This window comes from Hibiscus syriacus, unplaced genomic scaffold (assembly GCF_006381635.1).
Source record: "Hibiscus syriacus cultivar Baekdansim isolate YM2019G1 unplaced genomic scaffold, ASM638163v2 tig00112921_pilon, whole genome shotgun sequence".
Taxonomy (NCBI): Eukaryota; Viridiplantae; Streptophyta; class Magnoliopsida; order Malvales; family Malvaceae; genus Hibiscus; species Hibiscus syriacus.
The window spans coordinates 1,064,686-1,077,824 of record NW_024063419.1 but is presented as its reverse complement, the minus strand read 5'-3'; the positions used below and the strand labels follow the sequence as shown (position 1 = coordinate 1,077,824).

Sequence of the window (13,139 nt, the reverse complement as noted above, 5' to 3'; positions counted from 1 at the left end):
TTTACTTTATAAAGTTTCACTACTTAACCTAATCTCTATGTATCTAAGGCATCGCCCATATATACTTTACATTAACGTATACCTTGTGTTATAGTCTAATCTCTCTTTGTCTTCTTAGTTTATTGTTTTGTTTTGTTGGGAGTGTGTTTGGAATGTATAATGCAAGCCCTAGGTTGGAAGAAAGGCAGGTTGGAGATGATGATTACAAGAAAGTTGTGGTGAGGTACAAGGAATGCCTAAAGAACCATGCCGCCGCCATCGGAGGGAACGCCACAGACGGGTGCGGTGAGTTCATTTCGAACGGCGAAGAAGGCTCCCTCGAGGCGTTAATGTGCTCGGCTTGCAACTGTCATCGGAACTTCCATCGGAAAGAGATAGATTGTGATTGCCCTTCCAATTGTTGCCACCGTAAACTCATCTTGGGTCCTCATAGTTACATCTTGAGCTCACCCCATGGGAACCCTACTGCAGAAGCTACTGCTACTACCTTGATTTCCTCGAGGGAAGAACTGCCTCGGCAGATGATAATGTCGTTCAAAGGCGGATCGATTCCTTCGGAAACCGACGAGAAAGACGAAGGACGAGTCGGGACGAAGGGGAGGAAAAGGTTTAGGACCAAGTTCAGCCAAGAGCAAAAGGAGAAGATGTTCAGCTTTGCAGAGAAAGCTGGTTGGGGGATTCAGAAGCTGGATGAGAGTGTTGTGCAGCAATTTTGCCAAGAGATTGGAATCAAGAGGAGGGCACTTAAGGTGTGGATGCACAACAATAAGCAAAGCTTTGCAAAGAAACACAATTTATCTGCGGGTGCTGGTTAAATTAATTAACTAAGCAATATACACCTATAATATATATATATTCGGATTCATTGGGTAAGTGTCCATCCTCATACCTAATTTTATTTAATTAGTTATCTATTTTATTGATGGTGTCCATTATGAAATTTTATTTGTGTGCACTCAATTTAAAATTTTTGTATTATTAACATACATGTGTCAATCCTAAGGGGGCGTTTGGATGGGGGAATGTGAGATTTCCATGGAAATGGAATTCACATTCCCCCGTTTGGTTAGCCCAGAAATCTTATTCCCTGTAATGTAAGATTACTAATAGTAGATTTTTTGGGTATATTACCGGGAATGTCATTACTTCCCTTTCTTTAGGTATTGTTAGATTACCGGCGTTTTGGACTAAAATGCCCTTAAAATTTTTATTTTTTTTCAAAAATATCATTCTTCTGTCATTGAATAATAAAAATTCTACGAATGTTAAATTACAAATTTATCCTTAAATTATTTTAAATTTACAAAAAAAAAACTATAATTAAAATTTTATATGAAGTTCAGGGGTTAAAATAAAATTTTACCCTTTCATTAATTTTTTTTATATTTTTAATTTTGTAAAAAAATTATATAAATATGAATTTAAATTTTTTTAAAGAAAATATATAAATATTTTTCAACTTGTAATATTATACATATATATATAAATGACAATTTGATCAAATATATATTTCAATAATCTTTTATTCCTTTAACCAAACACAGTAATCTTGCATTCCTGCTAAACCAACCAAACACAAAATACAACATTCCTAGTAATTCTATTCCCTAGTAATCTTACATTCCCATTAATAATCTTACATTCTGTGAACCAAACGCATCATAAGAAAATTATTTCTGAATCTATCATTAATAATATATATCTATATATCATCAACATATTTCTCTGGAATTCTTATAATTTGATATTCACAATTTATATGTCGTTCGCAACTATAATGTTTGTGTATCCTTGCTAGTTATTAATTGTGGTTAACTGTATGAAGTAGGACCTTTTTCTGCGTTTCACAAGTTTTTGCATTTTGCACTGTTCTCTTCTCTTTTTGAAGCAATGGTACAAAAGCTTTTGATATTTATTACTAACAGTAATAGTTTTTAAAAGGATAAAATATGTATTTAATCACTCAACTTTTTGAATGGTTCCATTTTGGTCACTCACCGTTAGAAAATTAATGGTGATATTGATGTATCACCATAAGGTAATGTCACGTCATCATTGAAAAATAAAATAAAAATTCATATCAGCATTTCTATTAATTTTTTAACGCATGTGATAAAAATGAAACAAAAACATAATGTTATGTATGGTTTTGAAGTAAAAAATACTTTATTGACAAAAACAGAACCACTTGAATAGTTTTTGAATAAATATGTAGTTTACCCTTTTTAAAATATAGTGTGTTACTCAATGACAATGTGGAAATTGGAAAAGAATAAGCGCTTTGCAGGGCAAATAATCCAAACAGAAAAAAGAAGGGTAAATTATACCTTTTTCACTTTATTTTATTCTCTCTTATTTTGCTCACTTTACTTTTAATTTTTCTAACTTGCTCACTGAATTTTATAAATTAAATCATTTTTCTCACTCCCCCGTTATCTCTCTAACATTTTGATGACATGACATTCTTTATTTATTTTTAATATAAAATAATTAAAAAAATAACAAAAAAGTGGAAGGTGTAATTAGAAAAATTGAAAGTACAATGAACAAAATAGGAGAAAGTAAAGTACTGTGAGGAGTGGTGTAATTTACCCAAAAAAGAATTAGTTGTTTGTCCCTTTTTTCCCATATGTATGGGGTAAAGGGAGGTAAGATAGTAGGCTGCCCCCAACACCAAATTGAGAGCAGCTTCCGTAGAAGACCTCTGAATTATGAAATGCCCTCCGTGAGACTCGATCCCACGACCTCAAGATTAAGAACCATGTGCTAAAGGAATTAGGAAAATATATATGTTGGAAAATTAATTTGAGAACTAAATTATTTGCTAAAGTGTTTTTGGAGCTCTCCATGTCATCGTGACGAGTTTCATTTCCATATAATTTTCATCAAATTTATCCACATGACGAGTTATGTTTTTTAATATATTTTATGAAACCCGTCACGAGAACATGACGAGTTTCAAGTGTACGATAATAAATGACCCATATCTAAAAATAAATTTTCAACGCAAATATTTTTCAAAAAGATTAATAACATAACAATTTTAAACTACAAGCTTACTCAGTAAAATCAAGCTTAAATTATTGTGCAAAATTGCTATTATAAACTGATTTTTTTTATTATCTAAATAAAATACATATATCCTTTACATTTCTCTCTTCAATTTTCCTTTCCTGTTTTCCTTTACTTTTTCATTTATTACGTTCTATCCTAACGTAGCTTCGTAATGAGTACGAATATGTAACAATAAATTTATGAGACGCATGCCGGTGCGATCGATAACATTAAATTTTAGGGAAACTTAGATAAGAATATTGGTTGAAGTTCATAAAGTTCTGTAACAACTCAAATGGAAATTGAATTTATAAAGCAAAACTCATTAAATAGCATAAGATCAATAGATTTTTGTTTTATACTCGGTGGAAGTTGTTAGGACTACACGACGATTTTTAAAAATCACCAGGACTACACTATGATATACGTCGAAAATCAAGTTTTTCTGTGCTGCATATATAAAAAAATCGTTGTGTAGTTCTGATGACTTTTAAAAATCGTTGTGTATTCCTAATGACTTCCACATAATACTATATCAAAAATCTTAATTCAAAAATTAATTTCTACTACACCTTATATAAGTAATTTTTTTTCTCGATCCATTGTTGAAGCAATTTTTCCCATCACCATGTTTGAACACCAATTGCACATTTTTGTATATACATAGAAATAGAAAAATGATACACCTCCCTTGAAAGAGACCATTTTAAGCCACAGCCCATGGAACATCTAGGGATGGTAAAAAACTCCGAATCCGATGGGAAAAATTGAAAATCGAATTAAACAGAGACGGAAAAAAATCGTTTATGCTAATCGGAGACGGGTTTGATAATCCCCGCCCCGATTACCCGATTACCATGCCCGATACTCGTCCCGATAAATATTAAAAATAATTATATATATAATATTAATAAATTTAATTTAAATTAAAAAAAATATATAATATTTATATATTTAATTTAAATATATATATATCCGGCCCGATACCCGTTTAAATAACCGTTTATGCTAAACGGAGATACCCGTTTCCTCGCGGTTTTCCCCGATTACCCGATGGGGTTCCCCGTTTAAATCCCTACAATTTTTTAAGCGGTGACGGGTATGAGTTTTTTAAACGGGGACAGGGGACCAATATCCGGCCCGAACCCGACCCGTTGACATCCCTAGGAACACCCCCACTTAGAACTTATCAGTTAAGTTGTAATTTTGGTCCTTTTATTATGTTTAAAAAGTGAAGATTTAATCCCTAAAATTCTAGTTCAACATAATTTGATCACTATATTATTATCATGTCTTTTATTAGTCCCTAATCTATTTTTAGTTAAAATCTTGGCATAGATTTTTTATAAAGGAAAAGTCATCTTCCAACACAAAAATATCAAATCAGAAAATTCTTTTATATAGAGAAAAATAGAAAGTTTTACACACAATTAATTTATAATTTAATATTAATCAAAACTAAAATAATATCTCTTTGTTATTATATTAAAAATTTGATCGCTTAAAATTATTTCTAAAAATAAGATTTATTATCATGATATTTGACCATCATTTGTATTTATGTCCGGATCAATCACGATTCATGAATGATTGATTATAAAATTTTATAAGTTCACTCTCTTAAAATTGTATAATTCATCCTTCTAACTTAAAATTATGTGTTCATCTTTACATACATTAATATAATTTAAGCGTAGATTGAACAGGGCTTGTATAAAATTTATTTGGATTAAAGAGGTGATAATTGCAGGGCAGGTAACATCAGGTGCCTGCTGTGAACTGGTAAGAAGCATAGGAAAAAGAACCAAGATGCCAGCTTTCATGGATGAGTTTGGCCTTTGCATTTTCTACGGCAGCTCCCATGGCCACATGCAGTGGATACAAGTGCTCCGGCCAAGGGTGAGCCGTCTTCACATGTGGTGCCTTCTCATCGTACTCATTCACATCTTTGTATCTACAACATAAACCCTTTAATCATAACTTAAACTACTTACATAACTACAATCGATGAGAACAAGTTTATCTCATTGATCGTATACGATTAATCTCTTAGTTTCAACAAAGAGTCTCGTCTGATAAGATAACAATAGGTGACCAATATTTTTTTATGAAAAAAATAAAATATAAGAATATGTTAGGTATGACTCATAAATATACCGAGAAAGTCTTGTAGTGGTGGTTATGATTATGTGGGTTGCGGGTGTTGGGGCTGCGGCCTTGCGGAATGGTATAGGGTTATTTTTGTAAATATGTATCAGGGTTTATTTATTATAAAAGGAGATGTAACCTAAACCTATGAGACATTGAATTGAATAAAAATTCTAGCGCCGTCTAAGGCACCGAGGATGTAAACACATTGCTGAACCTCGATAAAATTCTTGTGTTCTTTCTGTTTTCTTTACCCGGTTTTTAAACAATTGGTATCCGATATCAGGAGCCAAATTCGAAGTTGTGAAATTCGATGGTAAGGGTAACTTCGGATTATGGAAAATAAGGGTAAAGGATCTGTTGGCGCAACAAGGGATCCTGAAGGCTTTGCGACCTACAAAGCAAGCGTCGATGAAGGAGGAATATTGGGAAGAATTGCAACAGCGAGCGACAGGAACATATGATTATGTTTGACGGACGAGATCATGTATCAAGTCATGCATCTACCGTCTCCAGATGAAATTTGGAAGAAGTTGGAAAGTTAGTTTATGTCCAAATCCTTAACGACTAAACTGTATCTAAAGCAGTGGCTGTATGGGCTGAAGATGCAGGATGATCATGATTTGGCGCAATACGTGAATGTCTTCAATCAAATCGTTTCTGATTTGGCTCGACTTGATGTGAAGATTGAGGATGAAGACAAATCGATGATTATGTTGTGTTCGTTGCCTCCCTTTTACTAACATATGGTGACTACTCTTACATATGGGAAATAGACTATCAAAGTTGAGGAGATTGTTGCAGCCTTGTTGGCTCACAACCAGCGAAAGCAGAATGCAGGGGAAAGCTCTCAAGTTGATAGCTTATATGTCAAGGGTAATCGAGACCGTGGACGGAAGCCAGAGAAAGCAGGGTCTGGGAAGTGGAATTTCAGATCCAAATCTAGGGATAAGAAGACAATTCACTGTTACAAGTGCAGGAGGCAGGACATATGAAGCGAGACTGTCCGAAGCTGAAAAAGCAGACTGATGAGAAGCGTAATGACTCATCCAAGTCTGTGAATGTGGTCGAGGATGACAATTTTGATTGTAGTGAGGGTGCTATGTTCTCTATTTCAACGACTCAATTGATGGATGATTGGATTCTTGATTCTGGATGTTTTTATCACATCACGCCAAATAGGGAATGTTTTTCGACATACAAGTTGGTTGATTATGGTTCTGTTTATTTGGGTGATGATCGATGTTGCAATATTTTTGGTATTGGTGATGTCAGAATTAAGATGTATGATGGTTCTGTTCGGACGTTGTGTGGTGTTCGACGTATCCCATATTTGAAGAAGAATTTGATTTCTTTGGGCACTTTGCACAAGAAAGATTTTATCCCTAAGGCTGATAAGGATAGGGAAACCATTCGGATTGTTAAAGGAGCTTTGAATGTGATGAAAGGAAAGATGGTTGCAGGGAATATTTACAGATGTTTGGGAGTACCGTTGTAGGTGGAGTTCATTCTGTTGAGTCCTGTGATGATACTACCAAACTGTGGCATATGCGTCTTGCTCATCTTAGTGAACGTGGTATGGCTGAATTACATACAAGAAATCTGTTGCATGGTGTTAAAAGCTGTAAGATTGAGTTTTGCTTGTGTTCTTGGTAAACAGACTAAAGTTCATTTCAAGACTGGGAAGCACACAACTGAAGAGATTCTTGATTATGTGCATTCTGATGTATGGGGCTTTCCACGACATCGTCTTTGGGTGGATCTAGGTATTATGTTACTTTTATTGATGATTTTTCACGGAAAGTTTGGGTGTATTTTTTGAAACATAAGTCTGAAGTTTTTGAGAAGTTCAAGGTAGAAAACCAAATAGGATGGAAAATCAAGTGTTTGCGGTCTGACAATGGTACGGAGTACACAAATTCTCAGTTTCTAAACTTCTGTAAGGAGTATGGGATTAAGAGGCATTTTACAGTGCGCAAGACACCACAACATAATGGTGTTGCGGAACGGATGAACAGGTCGTTGAATGAAAGAGCCAGATGTTTTCAGTTGAATGCGGGGCTCCCCAAACACTTCTGGGTTGAGGTTGTTAACATGGTGTGTTATCTTATCAATATATCGCCAAGGGCATCATTGGTTGGGAAAGTTCCAAAAGAGGTATGGACTGGTCATGATGTTACTTTTGATCACTTACGAATTTTTGGTTGTTCTGCTTATGTGCATGTACCTGCTGATGAGAGATCCAAACTTGATGCAAAGTCGAAGGAGTGCATTTTTTTGGGTTACAAGAAAGGTGTCAAAGGATTCAAGTTCTGGGATCCAGTTGCGAAGAAAATTATGATCAGTAGAGATGTTGTTTTTGATGAACAACCCATGTTGCAGCAGAAGAAAGACACGGCAGTGGTGGATTTCGAGCAGTTTCCAGTTAAGAAAACAAAAACTTCTCAACCTACTTCTAGTGGTTCCGCTACGGTTGATTTGCAGGATTATAGTCTCGCCAGAGACAGGGTGAGATGGACGAATATAAAGCCTCTGAACAGATTGGGCTTTAAAGACTTGGTCTCTTTTGCACTTACTATTAGCAGTGATGATCTAGTTACTTTTCATGATGTTGTTACTAGTCAGGAAAATGATAAGTGGATGGCTACCATGGTTGAGGAGATGGAGTCTTTGCATCATAATCGTATATGGGAGTTAGTTCGTCTTCCTGAGGGTAAGAAGCCGATTGGTTGCAAATGGGTGTATAAGAAGAAAACAACAGTAATAGAAAAAAAAGGAGAAGTTCAAGGCTCGTTTGGTAGCAAAGGGTTTTTCACAGCAAAAAGGAGTTGATTATAATGAAATTTTTTCTCCTGTGGTCAGGCACACTTCAATCCGAGCATTACTTGCATTGGTGGCTAGTTGGGATTTGCATTTAGAGCATATGAATAATAAAACTGCTTTTTTGCATGGTGATTTAGAGGAGCATATCTACATGTAGTAGCCTGAAGGTTTCATTCAACCTGAAAACAAGCATTTAGTTTGCAGATTGAAGAAATCTTTGTACGGTTTGAAACAGTCTCCGAGACAATGGTACAAACAGTTTGACTCCTATATGATCAAGATTGGCTACAAGCGATGTGTAGGGATGGCAACGGGCCAGGTTCGGGCCGGGTATTGGTCCCCCCGTCCCCGTTTAAAAAACCGGTACCCGTCCCCGTTTAAAAAACCGCGGGGATTTAAACGGGGATCCCCGTCGGGTAATCGGGGAAAACCGCGGGGAAACGGGTATCCCCGTTTAGCATAAACGGTTATTTAAACGGGTATTGGGCCGGGTATTGGGTCGGTATTGGGCCGAGAATCGGGCCGGGTATATATATATTTAAATTAAATATATATTTTTTATTTAAATTAAATTTATTAATATTATATATATATAAATAATTATTTTTAATATTTATCGGGTCGGGTATCGGGGAGGGTAATCGGGTAATCGGGGTGGGGATTACCAAACCCGTCCCCGTCCCCGTTTAAAATAAATGGGTTTTCCCCATCCCGTCCTTGTTTATCATCCTCGAACCCGACCCGTTTAATTCGGTTTTCGGTTTTCCCCGTTGGGTTCGGGTTTTTTTTCCATCCCTAGCGATGTGAGTATGATTATTGTGTCTATGTTAAGAGCATTGATGATGGTTCTTTTATTTTTCTGTTATTGTACGTTGATGATATGTTAATTGCTACGAAGAACATGGATGATATTATCGGTTTGAAAACTTTATTGAGTCAGGAATTTGATATGAAAGATTTAGGTGCTGCAAAGAAAATTCTTGGAATGAAAATTTGCAGGGACAGAGACTCAAGGGAACTGTGGCTATCTCAACGGGGTTATGTTGAGAAAATGCTAGAAAGGTTTGCGATGAGCAGCGCAAAACCAATGAGCACTCCATTGGCGAATCACTTTAAGCTCTCATCAGAACAGTGCCCTAAGATAGATAAGGAAGCTGAAGATATGACAAAGGTTCCGTATTCTAATGTTGTTGGTTGCTTGATCTATGCAATGGTATGTACTCGTCCTGATTTAGCTCATGTTGTTAGTCAAGTTTGTAAGTACATGTCTAAACACAACATTGAGAAGCAGTCAAGTGTATCTTTAGGTACTTAAAGGGTACTGTGGGACATGAAATTGTTTTTGGTAGTCAGCGGGATAATCCTTTGGTTGTAGGATATGTGGATTCAGACTATACGGGTGACTTGGATAATAGATGATCTACGACAGGGTATGTCTTTACTCTTGGTGGATGACCTATTTGTTCGAAGTCTACTGTTCAATCTGTTGTGGCATTATCTACAACTGAAGCTGAATACATGGCAGCAGCTGAACCTGTAAAAAAAAGCTTTATGGCTTACTGGTTTAGTGAAGGAGTTGGGTGGTTAGCAAGGTGGAGTTCAATTGCTTTGTGATAATCAAAGTACTATTCACCTGGCTAAGAATCAGGTATATCATGCTAGAACTAAGCATATTGATGTAAGGTTTCACAAGACCAGAGAGTTGGTTGCATATGGAGATATTTTGTTTCAGAAGGTACATACTGATGAGAATGTCGCTGATATGTTCACCAAGCCAGTTACGACAGACAAGTTCATGCATTGCTTGGACTTGTTGAGTGTTTCAAGTTGTTAAAGAAGTAAGGTAACCCAACCCACATTGAATGTTTCCTAAGGAGCAGGATATTCACCAAGGTGGAGATTTGTTAGGTATGACTCATAAATATACCGAGAAAGTCTCGTAGTGAGGGTTACGATTATGTGGGTTGAGGGTGCGAGGGGTGCGGCCCGCGGTATGGTATAGAGTTATTTTTATAAATATGTATCAGGGTTTATTTATTATAAAAGGAGATATAACCTAAACTTATGAGAAATTGAATTGCATAAAAATTCTAGCGCCGCCTAAGACACCGAGGACGTAAGCACATTGTTGAACATCGTTAAAATTCTTGTGTTCTTTCTGTTTTCTTTACCCGATTTTTCAACAAAATAAACTAGGAATGAAGAAGGAGAGGAGAGTAGAAAGAATCACATCTCTCTATTGTGGTTAAGATGTATTTATAAGGACTCTAGATGATGATGTTAGGCATATGATTATTATGAGTACTCGTAGGTTAATATGTTAAATAAATACAATCATCAAATTTTTGATTTCGGGCCGATAAATCACGTGAATTTATCAAAAGTCTTGTATATATATTATAATTCACTCGAAAGCTTTAATATTTTTATACCAAGAGGATATGAATCATTTAAAAGCACCGGTAAATGAAGAAATCTATTTGAAGATGTCACTGACAAAGAACTGTCAATTTCCAAAGAATATCTACGAAGACGTAACAGCAGCAAAACAAACAAAAACAAGAAATGATATGTACCTTCCTTGAAGGAGAGCCTTTTTAAGCCAAGTATCAAACTCCAAAGCCCAGGGAACTACAACACCGTCCAAGTCTTTACTAAGGAGTAAGGACCTCCAAGTTATGAGTGGCGGCTCCTGAACCCATGATCAGAACATCTTCTTCCTTGAGAGGGGCCAAAGCCTTTCCCATGTTGTAATGGTAATTCCCATCCCTTTCCGACTGAACTGAGAGTTGACACACCCGGATATTGGCCTCCGGATACATGAGCATCAGCGGAACCCAAGCACCATGATCCAGCCCACGTTCTGTCTTCATCAACATGCTCGAACCCAGATGCAATAAGCAGTTCCTTCACTCTCAGTGCCAACTCCTGTGCCCCTGGTGCTGGATACTTCAACTGTTAACAAACACAATAGAGCTAAAAAGAACTCCACCGGTGTGAAATAATTGAATGTTGGAAGGTAAGAAAATCACCTTGTACAAAGGATCGGGGAAACCAGAGAAGTCATGGATTGTGTCAGTGCGGGGAACGATGTTGACTGAGGGAAAACAAGTGTCCCAGTGAGCGGAAATGACGAGGATGGATTTGGGTGTTTGGGGAAACACTTTGTCCTTCCATGAAAGCAAGAAATGCTTTGCCGGAAGAGAGTCATCTATTGGCAGCGCCGGTGATCCGTGTGATATTAGAATGTATCCTTCATTCTTTTTACGATATCTGGTGTTTTATGAGCAATTATTATAGCTCAGTTTCTCTGTTTATACTTTTTAGCAGCTCCACTAGGTCGTTGGAGTTGGTAAGCGACAGGCGGGGCAGCTTACCCGTTTCAGATCATTGCCTAATAAACTATTATTTTTAATTAATCACCGGTGTCCAATCAACTAAATCATATCAAATTTTACTTAAATTATGAGACAATTCTTATAATTCAGTTTATTCCATTAAAAATATCATGATTTAAATCTCTGATTTTATTTAAAAAATTAATGTCTCGTCTTGGACCAACTTCTTGTTGGTAATAAACTATTCGATACTGCTAGATAAGGAAGATCGTATCTTATCAATCCAGGGATATTGTTGGCCGATATGCTGGCCCTTGTCGGCTTCTTTAAATACATGTTTTATTAAGTGGATAATGTAAAATACAATTTGTTAACGAATGTTAAAAAATAATAGAAATTAATTTGCAATCGAAAATATTATCAATAGTATATCCTTTTAAGTAAGATAGAATAATTAATGATCATTTGTAAATTCTATCCTATTTTATACCGGTGTATATCAATGTGTAGGGTTCGTTATATACTCATCAAACAAATCCTAATAAAAAGAAGTGAATAGATCAAAGACAAAAGTTGGTTCCCAAATCAGTTTCATGTAGGCAATGATAACCTAGGGTGGGGACAGTGACTTGTTTTTACTGTTATAAAAAAAGCAAGGTTGATGAAATAATATTTCACAGCAAACTTTTTCTGTCAACAACAACAACAATTCCTTCATGATATAAGATCATCCAAATCTTTATACTAATGTTATCCAAAGGGTAATATCCAACTTATGACATGTATCATCTGCCAATTACATTTCGTATAATAATGTCAAACACTTCCATTTGGGGTTCCCCATCAGATGAGATCTCAAAATATGCAGAGTTTTCACTTTCAGAGACATCCAAAGGGACAACCTTGACCAGCATTACACACAATGAGATTAAGCATCATTGTTGGTATATCATACAAGTAATTTAAGAACATCAGTAAAATTGGGCTATCAAAACAGTTGGAAATCATCAGAGCATCATAATCATATTGTGGACAGATCCACTTATCTCCTACTGGAAAGGAACATCGATTATTCATAGAATATCAACCAAAGGTATCATACATATATCTTGGAGGGAATCGGATTTCCTGGAAGAGTAAGAAACAAAATTTTATAGATAGAACAATTGTTGAAATAGAAACGAAATACCATTTCTAGTAACCGAGTTAATGATTTTGTTTGCCTCCCAACAAAGGAGATGAACAACATGAGAGAAACAACTTACAGAAGAACTAATGTTGTGTTTAATCCCAAAAGTACTCCAACATTCAACCAAATTACAAACATTTAGATGAAAAATCAAGGGAAGAAAATCAAGCTCGAATATAACTTGTGGTCAACCATGATGCTTAGTGAGGGAAAACAATGCTCGAATGATGGCTTATGAAACATTTTCTATGAATTATATATTAAAATGCAATTTTACGTCAACAATCCATTGTCTTCCAGTGGTTAGGATATCTGGCTTTCAGCGACGAGACCTGGGTTCAATTCCCGGCAATGGAATCTTTTTCAGTTTATTAATAGTAGATCTGGATCTTGATTGCTTCCGGTTAGAAATAATTCAGACTCTTTTTTTGTATCATTTGCTAGAATGTTATACAAAAATATTTACATTTTCCAATCACATCATAACATTAATCAATGAACCCCTCCTATGTTATAAGCATCTCCATCTTCCCACCTTGAGCTGCTACATCAATGGCTTCCATGGAAAACAAATGGGTGCAAGAGAC

At 35.8% G+C, this 13,139-nt stretch overlaps 1 protein-coding gene and 1 pseudogene across 1 annotated transcript; one reads left to right on the top strand and one right to left on the bottom strand.

Moving 5' to 3' along the window:
• On the top strand, positions 1 to 826 carry LOC120184532 (zinc-finger homeodomain protein 4-like). The gene has a single exon (XM_039188966.1). It carries the CDS (start codon positions 153 to 155, stop codon positions 813 to 815), a length of 663 nt encoding a protein of 220 aa, XP_039044897.1. The 5' UTR covers positions 1 to 152; the 3' UTR covers positions 816 to 826.
• A 3,989-nt stretch (positions 827 to 4,815) lies between these two features.
• On the bottom strand, positions 4,816 to 11,284 carry LOC120184523 (annotated as a pseudogene).
• Positions 11,285 to 13,139: the final 1,855 nt, after the last annotated feature.

Coding starts and splice junctions, on each gene's coding strand:
- LOC120184532 (XM_039188966.1), top strand. CDS start 153: ATGTATAATGCAAGCCCTAGGTTGGAAGAAAGGCAGGTTGGAGATGAT.